The following is a 21,781-nucleotide window of genomic DNA, read 5'->3' as shown; positions in this document are numbered from 1 at the left end:
AATTTGAATCTCACTAGAGATTTGAGGATGCTGAACTATTGTCTCGGACCCAGTAGAGATTACATCTCAATGTAACAGGCTGAAATTGGATGGTGCATGACAAGGTGGAGGGTGTATATGGCATTGGTGAGAGTTTGAATCTCACTATAGATTTGAGGACACTGAACTATTGTCTCAGGCCCAGTAGAGATTACACCTCAATGTAACAGGCTGAAATTGGATGGTGTATGACAAGGTGGACGGTGTATCTAGTATTGGTGAGAATTTGGACCTCACTAGAGATTTGAGGACGCTGAACAATTGTCTCAGGCCCAGTAGAGAGTACACCTCAATGTAACAGGCTGAAATTGGATGGTGTATTACAAGGTACAAGGTGTATTGTTGTGAGTTCATTTTTCCCTTCACCGTTGAGGTCTGATGAACTCCCTCCTCTGGTGAAGGAAGGTAGTGAGGCTGATTACCAAACACCTGGGCAGCTAGATGATGACTGGGTGGCTGGAATTGAGGACTGGATATAAGGCAGCCGACGCCCTTCTGCCTTGCTGGTGATCCTGCTGGATTCTTGGAGACCAGCCTGATTCCTGCGTCTCAAAGCTAAGTTTTTCTGCTCTGCTTTGTACACTTCAGTTTTGTTTCTGTTTTGCCTTGTTTTTTGGGAGTTCTGCCATCCCCGGCCGGGGGTGAGCTGAATTCCATTTTTGTCTCTGATCTGTTGATCTTTTGCTCTGTCTTCAGAATATACCTGAGTTCTGATTTAGTCTTTTGAAGTCTAGCGACTTCAGGGCCTGTTGTTCCTATCATTCGGTTGGCACATTTTGGATAGGGTTTTTGCGGATGGCAGACAGCAGCTTTCCTATCCTGTCCTATTTTAGTTAGCTTGGGCCCCATCATTTGCTCAACCTATCTTTCTATCTGTGTTAGTGTTTTCATCTTGCTTCACTGTCATTATATGTTGGGGGCTGCCTATTGCTTTGGGGTCTGCTCTGGGGCAGTTTAGTTTTTCCCCTTTCTGTCTTTAGGCTATGTAGTTCTCCGGCTGTGATTGAGGGGTCTAAGGCACTCAAAAGCAGGAGAGAATTGTAAAAAAAAAAAAAAGTGTGTCAGAATTTTTTTTTTGTGCATATTTTTTCCTCTATATCTCTGAGGCCGTAGGGGGAATTTTTCTCTCAATGGAGATGAAGCAATTGTCTGATCGTGTGGAGCAGCTCGCTGCTGAAGTGCGGGGAATTTCCGCCTATCTTGCTCATTCACATGCTGCTGAACCAAAGACTCCTACTCCTGATGTGTTGTTTGGGTATCGGTCTAAATTCTTGAATTTCAAGAATAATTGTAAATTATTTTTTGCCTTGAAGCCTAACTTGTCGGGGAACTCCACGCAGCAGGTTAAAATTGTCATCTCTTTGCTGGGCGGCGATCCCCAGGATTGGGCGTTTTCTTTGAAACCTGATGATCCTATTCTGAATAATGTGAACGCATTTTTTCAAGCCTTGGGGTTGTTGTATGATGAACCTAATGCTATTGATCAGGCTGAAAAGACCCTGTTGGCATTAAGCCAGGGTCGGGATTCGGCAGAGTTGTACTGTCAAAAATTCAGAAAGTGGGTGGTCCATACTACCTGGAATGATGGTGCCTTGGCAGCCCTCTTTCGGAAGGGTTTGTCAGAAACTGTAAAGGATATTATGGTGGGATTTCCTGTTCCCTCTGGTCTTGATGATTCTATGTCATTAGCCATTCAGGTGGATCGGCGTTTACGTGAACGCAAAACTACACGAGAGATGTTGCCACCTGTTGAACAAATGTCTGAACCTATGCAATGTGGTAGAGTTTTGTCTAGGGCGCAACCTCAGGAGTTCAGAAGGCGTAATAAGCTGTGTTTTTTTGTGGAGATGCCTCGCATATTATTTCTGTCTGCCCTAAACGAGAGAAACGTTGTGCACACACGTTTTCTGTGGGTGGTGTTCAACCTAAGTTTCTTCTGGCAATTACTCTGATCTGCTCCCTGTCCACATTTTCCGCCAAGGCTTTTGTGGATTTGGGAGCAGCTCTGAACCTGATGGACTTGGATTTTGCTAAACGTTGTGGATTTCCTATGACACCTCTGCGGACGCCTATCCCTTTGAGGGGTATTGATGCTACTCCTTTGGCGAAGAATAAACCTCAGTTTTGGACCCAGGTGGTAATGCATGTCGCCCCAGACCATCAAGAAAATTGCAGATTTTTGGTGTTGCATAATTTGCATGATACCATTGTTCTGGGGTTTCCCTGGTTGCAAATCCATAATCCATTTCTGGATTGGAAATCTTTGTCTGTGGTGAGTTGGGGTTGTCGGTGTGCCCTTAGTGATGCTCCTGTTTTCTCCACCTCTCCCCAGTCGCCTGATGTTCCTGACTATTTGGCTGACTTTTATGATGTATTTAGTGAGAATGAGTCTGCGTCTTTGCCTCCTCATAGGAGTTATGACTGTGCAATTGAGCTGAACCCGGGGTGTAAATTCCCCAAGGGTCAGCTTTTCAATTTATCTGTACCCGAGCACGAGGCTATGCGATCCTATATTAAGGAGTCGTTAGAGAAGGGTCATATTAGACCATCCTCTTCACCCTTAGGTGCTGGGTTTTTTTCGTGGCTAAAAAGGATGGTTCATTAAGGCCTTGTATTGACTATCGTGCCCTCAACAAAATTACTGTTAAATATCAGTATCCGTTACCCCTGATTTCTGATCTATTCTCCAGAGTTAAAGGTGCTTGCTGGTTTACCAAGCTTGACCTCAGGGGGGCGTATAATCTTATTCGCATTAAGCATGGGGATGAATGGAAGATGGCGTTTAATACTCCGGAGGGACATTTTGAGTACCTAGTGATGCCTTTTGGGCTCACAATTCCCCTTCTGTCTTCCAGTGCTTCATGAACGATATATTCCGAGACTTTGTGGATAAATTTTTGATTATCTATCTGGATGATATTTTGATCTTCTCCAAGAATTGGGAATCTCATGTGGAACATGTTCGGACTGTGTTCTGGATTTTTAGGGAGAATTCCCTGTATGTCAAGGGATCGAAATGCCTTTTTGGGGTACAGAGGATTTCATTTTTGGGATTTATTTTGTCTCCGTCTACTATTGAAATGGACCCGGCCAAGGTACAGGCCATTTATGATTGGGTTCAGCCCACTTATTTGAAGGCCCTCCAGAAATTTTTGGGCTTTGCTAATTTTTATCGGAAATTTATAGCTAATTTTTCTGGTATTGCCAAGCCATTGACTGATTTGACTAGGAAGGGTGCTGATGTGCTGAATTGGTCTCCGGAGGCTGTTTCTTCCTTTCAGGAGCTGAAGCGAAGATTCACTTCTGTTCAGGTTTTGCGGCAACCTGATGTCTCACTCCCATTTCAGATGGAGGTGGACGCTTCTGAGATTGGTGCAGGAGCGGTGTTGTCCCAAAAAGATCCTGTGACATCTAAAATGAATCCTTGTGCTTTCTTTTCCCGAAAGTTCTCCCCATCCGAACGTAACTATGATGTGGGGAATCGGGAACTGTTGGCCATGAAATGGGCATTTGAGGAGTGGAGACATTGGTTGGAGGGAGCCAAACACCAAGTCGTGGTCCTTACTGACCACAAGAATTTGATTTACCTGGAGTCGGCCAAGCGCTTGAATCCTAGACAGGCTAGGTGGGCCTTGTTTTTCCCACATTTTGATTTTGTGGTCTCTTTTCTTCCGGGCACTAAGAATGTCAAGGTAGACTCCCTCTCTAGGAGTTTCCTTGCTGATTATCCTGTTGTGACTAAGCCTGCTACCATCTTAGGCGAGGGGGTAGTTCTTTCTGCCATCTCGCCCGATTTGAGACGTGCTCTGGAAGAGTTTCAGGAGGACAAACCTGAGTGTTGTCCCAGTGGAAAGTTGTATGTTCCTGACCAGTGGAGGAAGAGAGTGATGTCTGAAGTTCATTGCTCTGCATTGGCTGGTCATCCAGGTATTTTTGGTACTAGAGATCTGGTGAGTCTGTCTTTTTGGTGGCCCGCCTTGTCTCATGATGTCAGGAATTTTGTGCAGTCCTGTGGGACTTGCTCCCGATCTAAACCTTGTTCTCGCTCTAGTGGCTTGTTGATGCCTTTGCCGGTGCCCAGGAGGCCATGGACCCATATTTCAATGGATTTTATCTCTGATATGCCTGTCTCTCAGAGAATGACTGTTATTTGGGTGATTTGTGATAGATTCTCTAAGATGGTCCATCTTGTACCACTCCCTAAGTTGCCATCTTCCTCTGAGTTGGTGCCCTTGTTTTTGCAACAGGTGGTTCGCTTGCACGGGATTCCTGAGAACATTGTATTTGACAGAAGAGTTCAGTTTGTGTCTAGATTTTTGAGGACTTTCTGTTCCAAGCTAGGAATTCAGTTGTCCTTCTCCTCTGTGTTTCACCCTCAGACCAATGGGCAGACAAAGAGAACAAACCAGACTTTGGAGTCGTATTTGAGATGTTTTATTTCTGCCGATCAGGATGATTGGGTTTTATTTTTGCCCTTGGCCGAATTTGCTTTAAATAATAGAGCTAGTTCTGCCACTTTGATGTCACCTTTTTTTTGTAACTTTGGGTTTCACCCTCAATTTTCTTCAGGGCAGGTGGAGTCTTCTGCCTGCCCAGGTGTTGACACTGTGGTGGAGAGAATGCACCAGATCTGCGACCAAGTAGTGGATAAGTTGTCTCTCTCCCAGGAAAAGGCCCAGCGGTTTTCCAACCGGCGTAGGACCGTTGGTCCCCAGTTTAAGGTGGGTGATATGGCTTGGTTGTCATCAAAAAATATCACTATGAAGGTGGCTTCTCCTAAGTTTAAGCCTAGATTTATTGGACCTTACAAGATTTTGGAGATTATTAATCTGGTCTCTATTCGGTTCGCTCTTCCTGTCACAATTAAAATTCATAATGTGTTTCATAAGTCCTTGTTGAAGAGGTTTGTTGAACCAATAGTTCCTGTGGTGGCACCTCCTGACCCTGTATTCGTTGAAGGAAACATGGAATATGAGGTAGAGAAGATACTGGATTCCCGTCGGGCTAGACGGAGACTCCAGTATTTGGTTAAGTGGAAGGGTTATGGTCAGGAGGATAATTCCTGGGTCTCTGCCTCTGATATTCATGCCGAAAGATTGGTGCGTGCCTTTCATCGGGCTCACCCGGATGGCCCTGGTGGCATGGATGAGGGTTCGGTGACCCCTCCTCAAGGGGGAGGTACTGTTGTGAGTTCATTTTTCCCTTCATCGTTGAGCTCTGATGAACTCCCTCCTCTGGCGAAGGAAGGTAGTGAGGCTGATTACCAAACACCTGGGCAGCTAGATGATGACTGGGTGGCTGGAATTAAGGACTGGATATAAGGCAGCCGACGCCCTTCTGCTTTGCTGGTGATCCTGCTGGATTCTTGGAGACCAGTCTGATTCCTGCGTCTCAAAGCTAAGTTTTTCTGCTCTGCTTTGTACACTTCAGTTTTGTTTTTGTTTTGCCTTGTTTTTTGGGAGTTCTGCCATCCCCGGCCGGGGGTGAGCTGAATTCCATTTTTGTCTCTGATCTGTTGATCTTTTGCTCTGTCTTCAGAATATACCTGAGTGCTGATTTAGTCTTTTGAAGCCTAGCGACTTCAGGGCCTGTTTTTCCTATCAGTCGGTTGGCACATTTTGGATAGGGTTTTTGTGGATGGCAGAGAGCAGCTTTCCTATCCTGTCCTATTTTAGTTAGCTTGGGCCCCATCATTTGCTCAACCTATCTTTCTATCTGTGTTAGTGTTTTCATCTTGCTTCACCGTCATTATATGTTGGGGGCTGCCTATTGCTTTGGGGTCTGCTCTGGGGCAGTTTAGTTTTTCCCCTTTCTGTCTTTAGGCTATGTAGTTCTCTGGCTGTGATCGAGGGGTCTAGGGCACCGTAGGAACCCCCCACGGCTACTGCTAGTTTTTGTGGATAGGTTCAGGGGTCTGCAATCCGATAGCTGCCAACCTCTCTGGTTTTTCTGGACTTAGCTAGTATTTTGTTTTTTCCTCCTTCGGTGACTCATCATAACAGTGTATATAGTATTGGTGAGAATTTGGATCTCACTAGAGATTTGAGGACGCTGACAATGATGCTCTCAGTCCAAGTATGGATGCAGGCAGCCTAATAAGCAGGACTGCTGCACACACAAAAGGGTGGAAAAATGAACGCTTGGTAACTGTGCAGAAAAGAGGAAGAAAAGTATTTTTACTTTTAAAAGATCAGTTTGCACATCAGTGTGCACACAGCAATGCAGCTATCAGGGAGCCTTATAAGGTAGCCTAATAACCAACAGAGCTGATGCACAAAAATATAACATTTTATTATATTTAATATTCGCTAACAGCAGAAGCAGTTTTTGGGTTCTTCTTCCCTGCCTAACGCTCTCCCATATTCTGAATCATCAGCAGCAACCTCTCCCTAATGCTAAGATCGGCAGAAGTATGATGGCGGTCGGCGTTCATGCCCTTTTATAGCCCCTGTGATGCCACACAAAGCCAGCCAATCACTTGCATGCCCTTCTCAAAGATGGTGGTGACCGATGCCTATGTCATCGCGTTGCCCACAGTGTGCGTCCTCCATCTTTGGCTGAAAAAGGGCGCTGGAAGCATCTTTTGAAACGCGACCTTGGCGCTCTGGTCGCCGACCTCGTGGCCGACCTCACACTATGGTCGGGTTTTGTTTCATGAAACCCGACTTCAGCGAAAGTCGCCGACTTTTGAATATGACCAACCCGTTTCGCTCAACTCTAATGGTAACCAAAAATATTTATATACAGCGTTGGGAGTTAGAACTAAACATCACATGACAGACAGAAAAGTGGGAGTATGCCATCAAGCGTCTTTTTATAAGTTAGTGTTAAGATGGTACTACACACCAATACGATTATCTCATATAAATCAAGAAAACTCTCCTCTCTATTGGAGAGGTTGTGGTTCACCAAGGAACTTATTCCATATTTTCTGGAGCTGCCCAAAAGTAATGAATCTCTGGAAAGAAGCTACAAAACATATAAATATTTTATCCAACAACAACATAGTTGTCACTCCACTGATGACACTTTTTTGATTGAATCTTGAAAAAATTGACCCATCGATTAAATACGCAATTATCCATATTTTTTTTAGTAATTTAAAACTCCCCGGCTTCTTGGTGGAAAAAGGTAGAAACACCGAATTTCTCTGACATTGTAGATAAACTACACCTACCCAGCTCCTTGGAAAGGAGAATCGATATTAACAATAACTTTTTAAATAAATATAAACAAAATGGGACTTGTATAATTCAAAATTTCAGCAATCATAAGGAAAATAATGATATGGTTCTTTTTATGTAACTGAAATTAACGTCATGCTTTGAGTTTGGATGAAATATGCTTGTTAAACTTAAATTTAATATTAGATAATATTGCTAGATTTATGTATAAATGTTTACATTAAACTACCTTATTTTTTCTGTACATAACTCATACTGTATAAAGTTGGAGTTCTCTACCTTTTACTACCCATCCCTTTCCTTTGTTTACCCCTTCCCTCATTCCTATGGTTATTGTTCTAAAAAATGTTAAAATCCAATAAAAATTATTTGAAAAGGAACTTTAAGAATGAATGAAAAGCTACACCTATAAATGAGATTTATATAATACTTTACTACATAGCATGGTATGGAATACAGTATAATAGTACATCCCCAATAGACAGGACATGACCATCAAATATGGAAAATATCTTTGTTCTCTTTCACATCTTAAACATGTATCTTCAAGATTTTACATTTAGCTGAGTGTAAAGGGGTAGTCTTCTGTTATTAAACTGGTGGAGTTATTGAGTCTAGTACACAATAGATTTTCCGTCAAGTACTGCCTAGTTTTTTCCTGATTTACAAAATCTGAACTTACCAAATCATGCCTTGATTGAAAATGAGACCAAGAACATTTCCACTTATATCGAACTCAGAATAAGATGGCTGTAAATTTAAGAATATTAACAAGCTGTAAAATTGTAATTTATAGCAAAGTTGTACATACATTGAAACCTGCAGTGCCACCGTAACGCAATTTTTCATTATTAAAACCATGGATGCAAAATTTCACAATTTTCTAAAAATGATCCCTAATATCTCATTCTGAGACCGGCATCGTAGAGATTTAGCGTATGGGCATTTAGTGGACATGCTGGTTTTTTTCAGGGTGAAAAAGCTTCAGCCAAGCAAGAGCGACCTCATTCCTGAAGGGAATTGGTGGCTTTTCAGTTGTTTTTGAAGCAGTTCCACAGCTGTTGTCTTTTTTTGATAAACCATAAAACATAGAATGACACCATAAATAGTGAGCAGTTTCTAAGACTTGGTAGCTCATAAAATGAACAGGTTACTTTTTTTAGTCGCTTCATGGCTTTTGAAGACCGAATCAGTTAAACAAAGTAACAAAGGACTGAACGTGTACACAGCAAGCTATTTTGACATTACTGTGCTTTATGTTTAGTCTTTATAGCATTTAATAAGCGCTTTTTCAGGTATCTTCCAATTGGAATATAACTGAAAAAGATGCCATGAACACATACCCTAATGGAGCAGGTAGCACGCTCATATCTTTTGTAAACATTCGCAGTTTCTTTGGAGAATAAATACAGAGGAGAAAATAAGTATTTGATACATTGCCCATCTTGCAAGTTTTCCCACCTGCCAAAAATGGAGAGGTCTGTAATTTTTATTGTAAGTACACTTCAACTGTGAGAGACAAAATCTAAAAATAAAAAAACAGAAAATCATATTGCATAATTTTTAAATAATGAAATTATATTTTATTGCATGAAATAAGAATTTGATCACCTACCAACCAGCAAGAATTCTGGCTCTCACAGACCTGTTAGTTTTTCTTCAAGAAGTCCTCCTACTGTGCACTCATTACCTGTATTAATTGCACCTGCTTGAACTCACTACTTTTATAAAAGACACCTGTCCACACAATCAATCACACTCCAACCTCTCCACCATGGACAAGACCAAAGAGTTATCTAATGACACCAGGGACAAAATTGTAGACCTGCACAAGGATTTGATGGGCTACAGGGCAATAGACAAGCAGCTTGGTGAGAAGGCAACAACTGTTGGCTCAATTATTAGAAAATTGAAGAAACACAAGATGTCCAGGTCTATTTGAAGTTCACCAGTGACCATCTGGATGATTCAGAGGAGGCATGGGGGGAATGTCATGTGGTCAGATGATACCATAAATAGAACTTTTTGGTCTCAACTCATCGAATTTGAAGAAAGAAGAAGAATGGGTATAACCACAAGAACACTGTCCCAATCGTGAAGCATGATGAGGTAAGCTTCATGCTTTGATGGTGCTTTTCTGCAAAGGGGACAGGATGACTGCACCGTATTGAAGGGAGGATAGATAGAGTCATGTAATGCAAGATTTTGGCCAACAACCTCCTTCACTCAGTAAGAGCATTGCAGATGGGTCATGACTGATTCTTTGAGTCTTCCAGCATGAGAATGACCTAAAACACACAGCCAGGGCAACTAAGGAGTGGATCCGTAAGAAGCATTTCAAGGTCCTGGAGTGGCAAAGCCCGTCTCCAGACCTGAACGCTATAGAAAATCTTTGGAGGGAGCTCAAACTCAATATTGCCCAGTGAAAGCTCCGTTTCCTTGAAACATCTGGAGAAGAGCTGTATGAAAGAGTGGGCCAAAACCCCTTATGCAGTGTGTGCAAATTTGGTCAAGAACTACAGGAAATGTCTGACCTCTGAAATTGCAAACAAAGGTTTCTGTACCAAATAGTAAATTCTGTTTTTCTGTTGTATCAAATACTTATTTCATGCAATAAAATGCAAATTAATTGTGTAGAAATCATAAAATTTGATTTTTGGGGGGGATTTTTTTAAGTTGAAGTGCACCTACGATAAAAATTACAGACCCTTCCATTCTTTGCAGGTGGGAAAACTTGCAAAATAGGCAGTGTATCAAATACTTATTTTCCTCACTGTCAGTACCTTACCAAAAACGATTCAATGTGATTATTGTACGGAGAAGACAAGTTAAATATGAATAGATATGAGATATTAGATTGTTTATGGATGCTGTTGAAATTGGTGGGATAGATAGATAGATAGATAGATAGATAGATAGATAGATAGATAGATAGATTCAATAATTTTCATAAAAATTTTAAAAAAACCTACAAATCCAGACTCCAAATCCCAACACCAGCAATAATTGAGAAACCTGACAATCACTGCTCGGCCAAAGTCTCCCGCAAGAATCATGATGTAGGTCATCTGTGTATCTGATACTGTTAGCTTTACAAATTCCTGTAAGATAAAAGGGTATACCATTTTATAATAGTATTAGCTATTGAATCCATTCTACGTCTGGGTGGTGAGCATTTTTACTGGTATATGTCCGGCTCCATTTTTTTAAGATACTGTGTCAGTGAGTTCAGCGCAGTTTGCCTCTGGTGCCATTTTATTGAAGTAATGCTCACTGTAGTACAGTACTTTAATAAAATGGCAACGGAGTCAGTGCATACCACGTTATCCGATGCCATTTAATTGAAGACACTGTATATGCTAATTTGCAGACACAGTGTCTTCAAAAAAATGTCGGTATGCACATGCGCATTGTACTACAAAATTAAAGGGATCCTGTCATCATAAATAACACTATTAACCTGCAGATATGCGGTGTGAGGGGTTGACTCACCAGGTAGAAATAGGAATGGTTTTGGTAGTAGTTCACCTGCTGGTTTATTATGGACAGCATAAAACCTTAGCAGGGTTCAGCAAAATAAACAGAGCCTCTGTGCCATAATGGTAAAACGAAACAAGGTAAAATCCAACAAAATCCTTTCCCTGTAGGATTCACCTGCAGGTAACACACACAACATCCTTAGCTTCTCCTGGAGCCACGTGAGAGTTCCTCCTCTCCCAAGACACAACCCCGACTGACTCTCATGTCCAGATATTTAACATAAACCATGTGATGATCACATGACCATGACATCACTGCATGTCCAGTCCGTACACATGCCGATGTCAGCTCTGCCGGAGGAGATATGGTGAGCACCCTCCCTCCCATTCTAAGGGTGCCCAAATAAAACCAGCCCAAGTATAACTTTAAATTAACCCTCTCAGCACGTAGTGTACTGGAGTAAAAATATCCTGGTTTTAGATCACTGATGCCAATATGCTTAGTGACACATATCTCCCTTCATACACTGTGCGAGTGACCCTGTCACAGCAGTTAATCTGCAGGTTAATGGCGTTATTGTGCTGCCTAGGGCCTGCAAGCCTGCAGAGTGGTTACTATAACCAAACACCTGGCCCTGACTGACACTCACTCTACATTGAGGGTGGCTGTCAGTCAGGACTGGCAGCATGGTTACAGCGGCTGCTCTGTTTTTCAAAGCAATGACTGACCTGCATCACCCCCGACCTCATGATTGAAACCGAATGCTCCCCATCCTGGTATAATGTCCACCATCATGGTCCCCCATCCTGTTATATGCTTCCCATCCTGATGCAAGCTCTCCCATCCTGGATGTGGCCTTCTGAGCCCAGACACACTACGAAGGCACAGTCTATATAGATTTCGGACAGAAAGAAGCATATAGCAGTATATTATAGATAAATACTGTGGATTCTACTTACATTGTGTACCTATGTAGTGCCTAGCTGTAGTCATCATCAAAATGGATAGTCTCCTTAATGTAACATTATTAATGTTACATAAAAAAGAGTAATTAGCAAAAAAAAATTAAAATTTCCCTTCAATTTGGAAATGATCATATTTAATAAGTTTTTCTGAGCACTTTTTATTTACTCTTGAATAGAAAACATGCTCATTGGTAAGTATGGTCATTAGTACCTAGTACTGTGTCGGCCCAACACTTTGGGATAATCTTAAACATTAAATTCTTTCAGTCTTTCAAGATTATGTTTCCATTGATCGCATGCAAACAAATTCACAAAAGCTGTGTGTGTTACCATATCCTTTCTAATTTTGTAAAGATGATGGATGACTTACTATTCCCACATTTGTTTCCCAGCATGGACCTCTGGGCATATCGGCTGGATGAATGTATGGTGTTGAAGTGCTCCCATTAGTTCCATTAGAAATGCTGGCTATCAGTAATAGAGTCTTGTTCTTTATAACCTCCTCTTCTGCTAACTAGAAATAAAGTAACAATTAGTCTATGTACACACAACATCCTTTCAGGAGGAATCTGTTGCAGAAACCGTCTGGAAAAAATTATAAGGAGATGCTCAAAAGAAGGAATATATATGCATTTCTGATGAATAATGACTTGCTGTACATATATTCAGGCTTTTGAGCATCTTTTAAGCACTTAAGGTTTCTAAAAATATCAAGCAGTTAAAGGGAGTCTGTCACCCCATTTTTGGCCTATAAGCTGTGGCCACAGCATTCTGTAATGCTGTAGATAAGCCCCCGATGTAACCTGAAAGATAAGAAAAAAGAGTTAGATTATATTCACCCGGGCGTTCGGTCCGGTCTGATGGGTGTCGCCATCCTGTCTGGCGCCTCCCATCTTCATACGATGATGTCCTCCTCCTTGGTTCTCCCTCGGCTCCAACGCAGGCGTACTTTATCTGCCCTGTTGAGGGCAGAGTAAAGTACTGCAGTGCACAGGCGCGGGACCTCTCTGACCTTTCCCGGCGCCTGCACACTGCAGTACTTCACTCTGCTCTCAACAGGGCAAATAAAGTACGCCTGTGCAGGAGCCGAGGTAGAAGCAAGAAGGAGGACATCATCCTATTAAGATGGGAGGCGCCAGACTGGACCGCGACACTCACCGCACCGGACCACACCCCCCGGTGAGTATAATTTAACCTGTTTGTCTTATCTTTTGTAGTGTCGGTGGTGGGGTGCCGAGCTGGGGGGGGTGGTCCTACTTTTATACCGCGCAGAGATGACAACAGAGACACGATGGAGGCAGATTCTGGGTGCAACAGGTCCAAGTTTATTTCTTCACTTGCCGTCCGACTGACGGCACACCTCGCGGCCCTCCGTTTCCAGAGCCGCTTCTCACACCGTACACTGGAGACGTGTCTGCACACACCGTCCCCTCCTTTACTGTCGACGCTCCTGACAGTTCCGTCACTGTGGCCGCCTTAGGCCCATTAACCAACAGCGCTTCTACTGCTCAGTTGTCGTGTCACATACGGTGTCTTACACCCAGTACCTCGTCTCAACTGCGGTCCTTTCCTGTCAGGACCACCCCCCTGACGTCCTCTCTCCTCAGTCCCCCTGGTCTGGATTCTCCTCAGAGTGCACAGACTGTCGTAGTCCTCCTGTCACTTGAGCTCCCCCTGGGGACTGGAACTTTCTGGAACCCTCCCTCAGTATTTATAACTCCCCCGGTTCCTTGAAACTGTCACTCTAACTGTCACCACGCCCCCCATGACCAACGGTTTCTAAAGCCCTAAGCTGCTGTAAAGTCCTTTGCTCACACTCCACCCTGCCATCTAATGGTCATCCCAAGGTACTGCACGTCCACTACACTTTCCTAGTTGTTTCCCCACTGTAATCACTGACTCCTACCTACACTGTGCAAACCTATCTTTCTTCACTCTGACTAGTCCGTCCGTCCGTCAGGTCACCTTCCCTACACTCCCCCTTCCTTTGTCCATTGTCGTCCTCGACAATCGTCATCCCTGCCTTCGTCGTTCTGAATCTACACCTACATTCTGTTGTCGGACCAGAAGTTGAGCCAAACCCACTATCTGCGGGGGCCGAACCATACTGGGAGCACTATGCTCTGAGCAGCCTACTGCTACTCACCAGCGTGCACGCCACATGACAACGTCTTTCAAATTGGGCAAGGTACACCCGTATTCTCTCTACGGCGTGTATCTTTCCCCTACTCTCCCCTACTGTTACCTTTCACTATCCGGTACGCCATGATCGAGGCCACTCACCTACCAGATCATTGCCGGCGCCCGCCTTTCCTTCTTCAGGGGTGTCCGTGGTGTTGGGGACCTGACCTAGGACGGCTGTCTTTCTCATGTCTTCCAACTCATTTTCCTTCTTTCAATTACATGTCATGGTCGGCGTCCCGGTCTCCCAGACCTCCTCAACTCTTAGATCCCTACCGGATCTCACACTTTCCTTTGGTCCCGCAGACCTTCCCTTACCCGGACCTGTTGCATTTTTCTTTGCATGTTATACATCATACAACTTTATAATAGCACAAGTACCCCATTTTTTATAATTTTTTTTTTTTTTCCGTTTTCTTTTGCTCATTTTAAAACCAACATATAACAACATAACATTGCATGTCTTCTTTCTCCCCCCTTCCTTGGACATGGACACTCCCTCTCTTCTAAGTATCCCCGCTCTGTCAGTCTAACAAGTAAACACAAACTATCCTGTAAGAGGAACATAGAAAAACAGACATAAAAATCACAGATAAACATTTCTTTTTTTTTTTTAAAAGCTGACCGCGAACTGTCCTTTTGACCTGCACAACGGTGCAACGAACTCCTGACAGTTCAATCCTCCTTTCGGTGGTCAGTAGTATGGGACCCCACAACCATGGAGCTCCCAGGATGCAAGAAGTGTCCCTTTCTGCAAGATAGTATAAACGAGCCGTCCCGGGGGTCGTGCAGCCGCCATGCCAGCCTCTCCCCTCTCATGGAGCAGGTTCCAGACTTCCTGCCCCCTGGCCCTCTTCTTCTCTATAACTCCTGCGACCCAAACAGAGGGTCCGGCATGAGCCTTGGAGTCCGGTGGGCGGGACTTAACCGAGGAAGGACGTGGATCAGAGGCGGCCGATGATTCCTGCGGCTCAACAGCCGCTGGGGCCAGGTGGCAAATGGGGACAACCGGGTCCTTGGAGCCTGGAATCACAAGGCCCACTAAGTCGGCCGCAGTCGACTTCAGCAGCGGCATAACCGCGGCCTCAGGACAGGCCGCATCCACTACTTCCAATGGAGCCGGAGTAACGGCCGGTTCCAACGACGCAGCTGCTATCAGCAGGGGGAACGCAGCAGCGTCTTCTTTGGATGACTTCTGCACTGGCGGCTCCAGGCGGGGTACCTCAGGGACTTGAGCAGGGGCCTCGCACAACTCTGCATACACCACTGGGCCCGATGTACCCAGGCCTTCCGGTGCGCAGGGGGCAGCGTGCTGCGGCGGAATGATGAGGGCCGCTGGCGGAGGCACTGGTGGTGCCGGGGGTACTCTCACCTTCCCCGGCGCTGCGGCCTCCATCACATCAATACGTGGCTTCACCCGCAGCCTCCGTCCCTCGCTCCACTGTCCCGCGGGTTTTTCCCCTAAACTCGGGGGCTCCGCTGAGAAGTCCTCTGCTGGTATTGGTGGTGGCCGTTTTCGCTAACTCCGCTCAGGCTCCGCTCCCCAGCTCAGCATCCCGCTGCTCTCCCGTGGCTCTGAGGGCGACTTCTGGCACAGCTCCATCCCCTGCCGCCACTGCCACTCTAGGCGGCCGATGCCCCGACACCTGCAGAGTCTCATACCGTCCGTTGGGCAGCACTCGAATGGCATCAGACAGCCGCAGCCAAGTTTTTCTTCTGTGCCACTCCCTCTGTGAGGTGAGGTGTCGGCAGGCCTCTCCACCATCCTGTCAGGGTCCAATATATGGAAGCGTCGATTTTCAGGCACATACTGCTTCCTTTTGGGGTACGTTGGAGGGGGTCCCAGTCCATTCAACACGACTGCAAACACCCGGACCTCTCCTCTGCGCTGAAGCAACACCGCCATACTGCACAGTACCTGGTACCGCCCCGGATCCTCTGCTGGCCACACAGATCCGCCACAGCGCTTCCCATTTGTATTCCACAGGTAGGTCATTTGTAATCCACAGGTAATTGTAATCCAAACAGAGTAGTCCAAGTCCTTTTCCATTCTTTGAGGCAGGTCTGCCGCAGAAGATGGGGTATTAGCGGCGGCGATCCTGCCGACTATGCCAAATGTAGTGTCGGTGGTGGGGTGCCGAGCTGGGGGGGGTGGTCCTACTTTTATACCGCGCAGAGATGACAACAGAGACACGATGGAGGCAGATTCTGGGTGCAACAGGTCCAAGTTTATTTCTTCACTTGCCGTCCGACTGACGGCACACCTCGCGGCCCTCCGTTTCCAGAGCCGCTTCTCACACCGTACACTGGAGACGTGTCTGCACACACCGTCCCCTCCTTTACTGTCGACGCTCCTGACAGTTCCGTCACTGTGGCCGCCTTAGGCCCATTAACCAACAGCGCTTCTACTGCTCAGTCGTCGTGTCACATACGGTGTCTTACACCCAGTACCTCGTCTCAACTGCGGTCCTTTCCTGTCAGGACCACCCCCCTGACATCCTCTCTCCTCAGTCCCCCTGGTCTGGATTCTCCTCAGAGTGCACAGACTGTCGTAGTCCTCCTGTCACTTGAGCTCCCCCCTGGGGACTGGAACTTTCTGGAACCCTCCCTCAGTATTTATAACTCCCCCGGTTCCTTGAAACTGTCACTCTAACTGTCACCACGCCCCCCATGACCAACGGTTTCTAAAGCCCTAAGCTGCCGTAAAGTCCTTTGCTCACACTCCACCCTGCCATCTAATGGTCATCCCAAGGTACTGCATGTCCACTACACTTTCCTAGTTGTTTCCCCACTGTAATCACTGACTCCTACCTACACTGTGCAAACCTATCTTTCTTCACTCTGACTAGTCCGTCCGTCCGTCAGGTCACCTTCCCTACACTTTCAGGTTTCATCATTGGCTTATCTACAGCATTACAGAATGCTGTAGATAAGCCCCTGATGGCGGTGGTCGCAGCTTATAGGGCTAAAATGGGATGACAGATTCCCTTTAAAAGAAAATCATTTTTTCTGGTCTTTTACACATTTAATACAATCTGTACTTTACAATACAAGTCAATGGGACAGCTCAAAAGATTTCCAGAAGACACCTTGACGTCTTTTGGAGCATTTTACCATCATTTCTGCTTAAAAAAAAAAAATCACTAGTAGTTTCTTCATTATTCAATTCAGTGAGAAAAGACCAGGGAATGACAGTAAAAAAGACATCACAAAAACCATGGGAAAATCCTTAAAGAAAATTTGGTGGCAAAAACCATCAGATAAATGCTCAAGAAACAATAGAAAAAAGGCACAAGAGTTTCTTAAGGAAAAAAAAATGGCAGAGTTTCCTGAAATGTCTTCTGCTTAACAAACAATAAAAGATGTTGTATGTAAATACGCTTATAGTTTATGTAATTGTGAAAAAAGACCACTGTCATGCACTCTAAGCAAGAGGACAAGTAAAATATCCGAAGATTATTTCATGCTGCAAATCAACTGAAACATTTTTAAATCACAAAGAAAAAGCATGAAAAAAATCTCAACAAGCCTTAATATACACCTTTGGAAAAAAAATTAAAAATGTGTCTTTGCTTACAGACCTGCAGCTATGAGTTACTTCTTCAGACTATCCTTAGCATCTTGTTTGCCTACACCTATGGGAATCATGTTGGCAAAAAGCATATTTTCACTCTATTCAAACACAGCAGATTTGCCAAAACAAATTCTGTGACTGTCCACTTGACAAAATGATACACATGCTTCAGAAAAAAATCTTTTCACATGTATGGAATGTGCTATTTTAGATGCAGACATTTAAGCACTAGTATAAATATACAGTAGCAGATTTCTTGGGAACATCTTAGGTAATTTCTCATGTTTCACTTTGGTTCACCGTACAAGTGAGTTAGAAACTTTTTCTTATCATCCAAAATACCTTGTAATATCTATCAAGTCCCATTCATGTCAGATCAAAGAGTAATTAAATTTTAATTTTTTTTAATAATTTTGTCCCTCATAGAAAACTTTGAAAATCACTTTATTATTTGTCTTCATTCTCGTACAAAAAATTGTATGAAATTTGCTCCTAAATTCCTGTATTTCCGCAAATTATTTGCCAGCCTTCAGCCTCCCCTGCCATCATCTGTACTCTAAATGAGCACATTCTGATCTCAATGCATGTGAAGGCTGGCAAATAGACTGGGGAACAGCAGAAGTTATGATTTGCAAAAATTTATAACTTTTTATGCTGGCCAAAATTCTTAAAAAATGAGTTTATTTAAACTATTAGGCCGAGGTCAGACAAGCGATATTGCTCTTTGCAAAAGTATCGGGCTGAGTATGTTAATGACACTCGGCTTAAACTCGGATATGACTTTCAGCTGTGTCAGCTTAGTGTGATCCGATTCTCTGGCATCACAGATGTGGAGAAGATGGAGAACCTAATTTTTCCATCTTCTACATTGGATTTCATACGAGTGCAGATCGATGTTTTACATGCACCCATAGACTTGTATGGGTGCACGTAATCTGAGTTCCAGTGCCACACACAGCACGGTGTGATTTTTTTTCTCATGCCAAATCAGCATGAGAAAAAAAAATGCTGATCAGCACTGCCCCATAGTATAACATTGGTCCGAGTGCTATCTGATAACACATCGCTTAGCACTAATCCGAGTTATACGAACATGTGAGCAAGACGCAAATTAATTTTTAATGTTTATGGAGCAGTTTAAAGGGGTTGACCGGGTATAGACTGTAATTATCTATTCACAAGATATCTCATCAATTTCAAATATATGGGAGTCTGATGGAACAGCAGTTGTTTGTCCTGTTAATGCTAATGGTGTCATAATCTCATATTATATTACATTATTTTTAGGTGTGTTGGATAATGCAAGTGCTTCTCACTAAATTAGAATATCATCAAAAGTTAATTTATTTCAGTTCTTCAGTACAAAAAGTGAAACTCATATATTATATAGAGTCATTAAAAACAGAGTTATGTATTTCAAGTTTTTATTTCTGTTAATGTTGATGACTATGACAGTAAATTAAAACCCAAAAGTCATTTTCTCAGCAAATTAGAATACTTTATAACACCAGCTTGCAAAATGAGCTTAAAATCCGACATATTGGCCAACTGAAATGTATGTTCGGTAAATGCACTCAATAGTTGGTCGGGGCTCCTTTTGCATAGATAACAGCATCAATGTAGTGTGGCATGGAGATGATCAGCCTATGGCACTGCTGCGGTGTTTTGGAAGCCCAGGTTGCTTTGATAGCAGCCTTCAGCTTGTCTACATTGCTGGGTCTGGTGTCTCATCTTCCTCTTGACAATACCCCATAGATTCTCTATAGGGTTAAGGTCAGGTGAGTATATTAGCCAATCAAGCACAGTGATACTGTTTTCAAACCAGGTATTTTTTTCCTTTGTGTTTTCAAACCAGGTATTGGTACTTTTGGCAGTGTAGACAGGTGCCAAGCCCTACTGGAGAATGAAACTTCCCACTCGAAAAAGCTTGTCGACAGAAGGAAGCATGAAGTGCTTCAAAATTTCCTGGTGGATAGTTGCGCTGACTTTGGTCTTGATAAAGCACAGTGGACCTACACAAGCAGATGACATGGCTCCCCAAACCATCACTGATTGTGGAAATTGGACCTCAAGCAGCTTGGATTGTGTGCCTCTCCACTCTTCCTCCAGACTCATGGACAATTGGACATTCATTTCCAAATGAAATGCAAAATTTACTTTCATGTTAAAACAGCACCTTGGACCACTGAGCAACAGTCCAGTTCTTTTCCTCCTTGGCCCAGGTAAAACCCTTCGGGCATTGTCTATTGGTCATGATTGATTGACACAAGAAATGCGACACTTGTAGCCCATGTCCTGGATATGTCTGAGTGTGATGACTCTTGAAGCAATGACTTCAGCAGCAGTCTACTCTTTGAGAATCTCCCCCAAATTTTTGAATGGCTTTTTTTAACAATCCTTTCAAGAATGTGGTTATCCCGGTTGCTTGTGCACCTTTTTCTACAATACCTTTTCCTTCCACTCAGCTTCCTCAGCAATGACCTTTTGTGGCATACCCTTCTTGTGGAGTGTGTCAATGACTGCCTTCTGGACATCTGTCAAGTCAGCATTCCCCATGATTGTGGAGCCTACTGCAAAAGACTAAGGGGCATTTTTAAATGCTTAGGAAGCCTTTGTAGGTGTTTTTTGTTAATTATTCTTATTTACTGAGATAATGACTTTTGGGTTTTCAATGGCTGTAAGCCATAATCATCAACATTAACTGAAATAAACATGTGAAATAGAACACTCTGTTTGTAATGACTCTATATAATGTATGAGTTTCACTTTTTGTATTGAAGAACTGAAATAAATTAACTTTTTGTTGATATTCTAATTTTGTGAGAAGCACTTGTATATGGTCCGACGTAAACTTAAATAATAATGTAGAAGCAAAGATTTCAGCATTAGATCTTCATCTATTCCATTAAATTCCAGAGCAATGTTTTGCACATTTTAATCATACCTTGCCATTGACATCATCAATTAAAGCCAGCAAAAAAGTATACAGATTGCCCAGGAAGAGTGCGAAAATCCGCCCAAGTTGCCACTTCAAAGCCAGTCTAGGGTGATAATTTTCCATACCAGCTATTGTTTCAAATAATGGAGGGCAAAACATCGACAGAAGGTTCATTACAATTTCTATCTGCAAGTAGAATACACTTATAACTTAGTAGACAGACAGAACAAAATGATAATATGTTCTCGATAAGTGAGATAGGCATTAAGTGGAAGGCACAAAATACTCTTCGGAAACAGACAGAATAGAGTTCATAATAGAAATATTGATATTATTAGACTGGAGTTTTGATTTGCTTGAAACTGATTTTTAGTTGTAAAAAAAATGTACTTTTAATTAATCTATATTTGTTTTCTATGTATCCCAAAAATAAAAATATAAGTTTCATTGAAATAACTCATAAAATTAGTCATACCTCGTTATTCTGGTACCAGCTTGGGTTATCCAGCTTTTTGAATTCCTGTGATCGCTTCACAACAAAATAAATGAGATAACCACTTCCTCCAAGACAAATGGTGATCATAAAGTTGGCCAGAACAATTAGAAATCTCCGTAAATGAATATTTTCTTCCTTTGTGTTTTCTTGTTCATCCACAATAGATTCCTGATGGCAACATAAATCTATTATTCTTTACATTGTTTCCAAATTGTTAAATTGAGCTTCAGCTATGTCCACAAAGCTTTGCATTTGTTAAAATCTTGTCAAAATGGTGGCAATTAAATGCAATAACATGTCACAGTCACATGTGAACTCAGTTTTATTACATATACAGTGGGGCAAAAAAGTATTTAGTCAGTCAGCAATAGTGCAAGTTCCACCACTTAAAAAGATGAGAGGCGTCTGTAATTTACATCATAGGTAGACCTCAACTATGGGAGACAAACTGAGAAAAAAAAATCCAGAAAATCACATTGTCTGTTTTTTTTTCCTTTTATTTGCATATTATGGTGGAAAATAAGTATTTGGTCAGAAACAAAAGTGGTGGAACTTGCACTATTGCTGACTGACTAAATACTTTTTTGCCCCACTGTATATATATATACAGTGTGTCTGTAAAGTCATGGTGCACTTTTGACCACTCACAGGATAGTATACAAGTATACCATGATCCCTGGATCTGACACCCTTAGACTTTTACTTTTGGGGTTGTGTGAATCAACATGTGTACATTGAATGCATCAACGATATTAATCACTTAAAACAGAGAGTCACAGACGTTATTCACTCTGTTACATCAGACGTCCTTACCCGTGTGTGGCAAGAACTTCACTATTGTTTGGATGTGTGTAGGGCAACAAATGGAGCCATCATCGAACTGCACTGAATATGTATGAGACTGAGAGAGTTTTTCTTTTATTT

General features: G+C 43.0%; 1 protein-coding gene across 1 annotated transcript in view; it reads right to left on the bottom strand.

Annotated features, from left to right (window-relative positions):
• LOC141048334 (transmembrane channel-like protein 2-B) overlaps positions 1 to 21,781 on the bottom strand; it is a 198,415-nt gene that overhangs the window by 90,161 nt on the left and 86,473 nt on the right. The window contains exons 12-16 of the mRNA XM_073543816.1: positions 20,837 to 21,025; positions 20,368 to 20,547; positions 12,039 to 12,182; positions 10,196 to 10,324; positions 7,906 to 7,973 (exon numbers count right to left, since the gene is read on the bottom strand). Coding sequence (XP_073399917.1) covers positions 7,906 to 7,973; positions 10,196 to 10,324; positions 12,039 to 12,182; positions 20,368 to 20,547; positions 20,837 to 21,025 — 710 coding nt within the window. The remainder of the gene's footprint in view (positions 1 to 7,905; positions 7,974 to 10,195; positions 10,325 to 12,038; positions 12,183 to 20,367; positions 20,548 to 20,836; positions 21,026 to 21,781) is intronic.

This window comes from Dendrobates tinctorius, unplaced genomic scaffold, assembly GCF_039654945.1.
Source record: "Dendrobates tinctorius isolate UK_male_01 unplaced genomic scaffold, ASM3965494v1 ptg000134l, whole genome shotgun sequence".
NCBI classification, from domain to species: domain Eukaryota; kingdom Metazoa; phylum Chordata; class Amphibia; order Anura; family Dendrobatidae; genus Dendrobates; species Dendrobates tinctorius.
The sequence above is the reverse complement of the archived record's forward strand: the minus strand, read 5'-3'. Positions and strand labels throughout refer to the sequence as shown.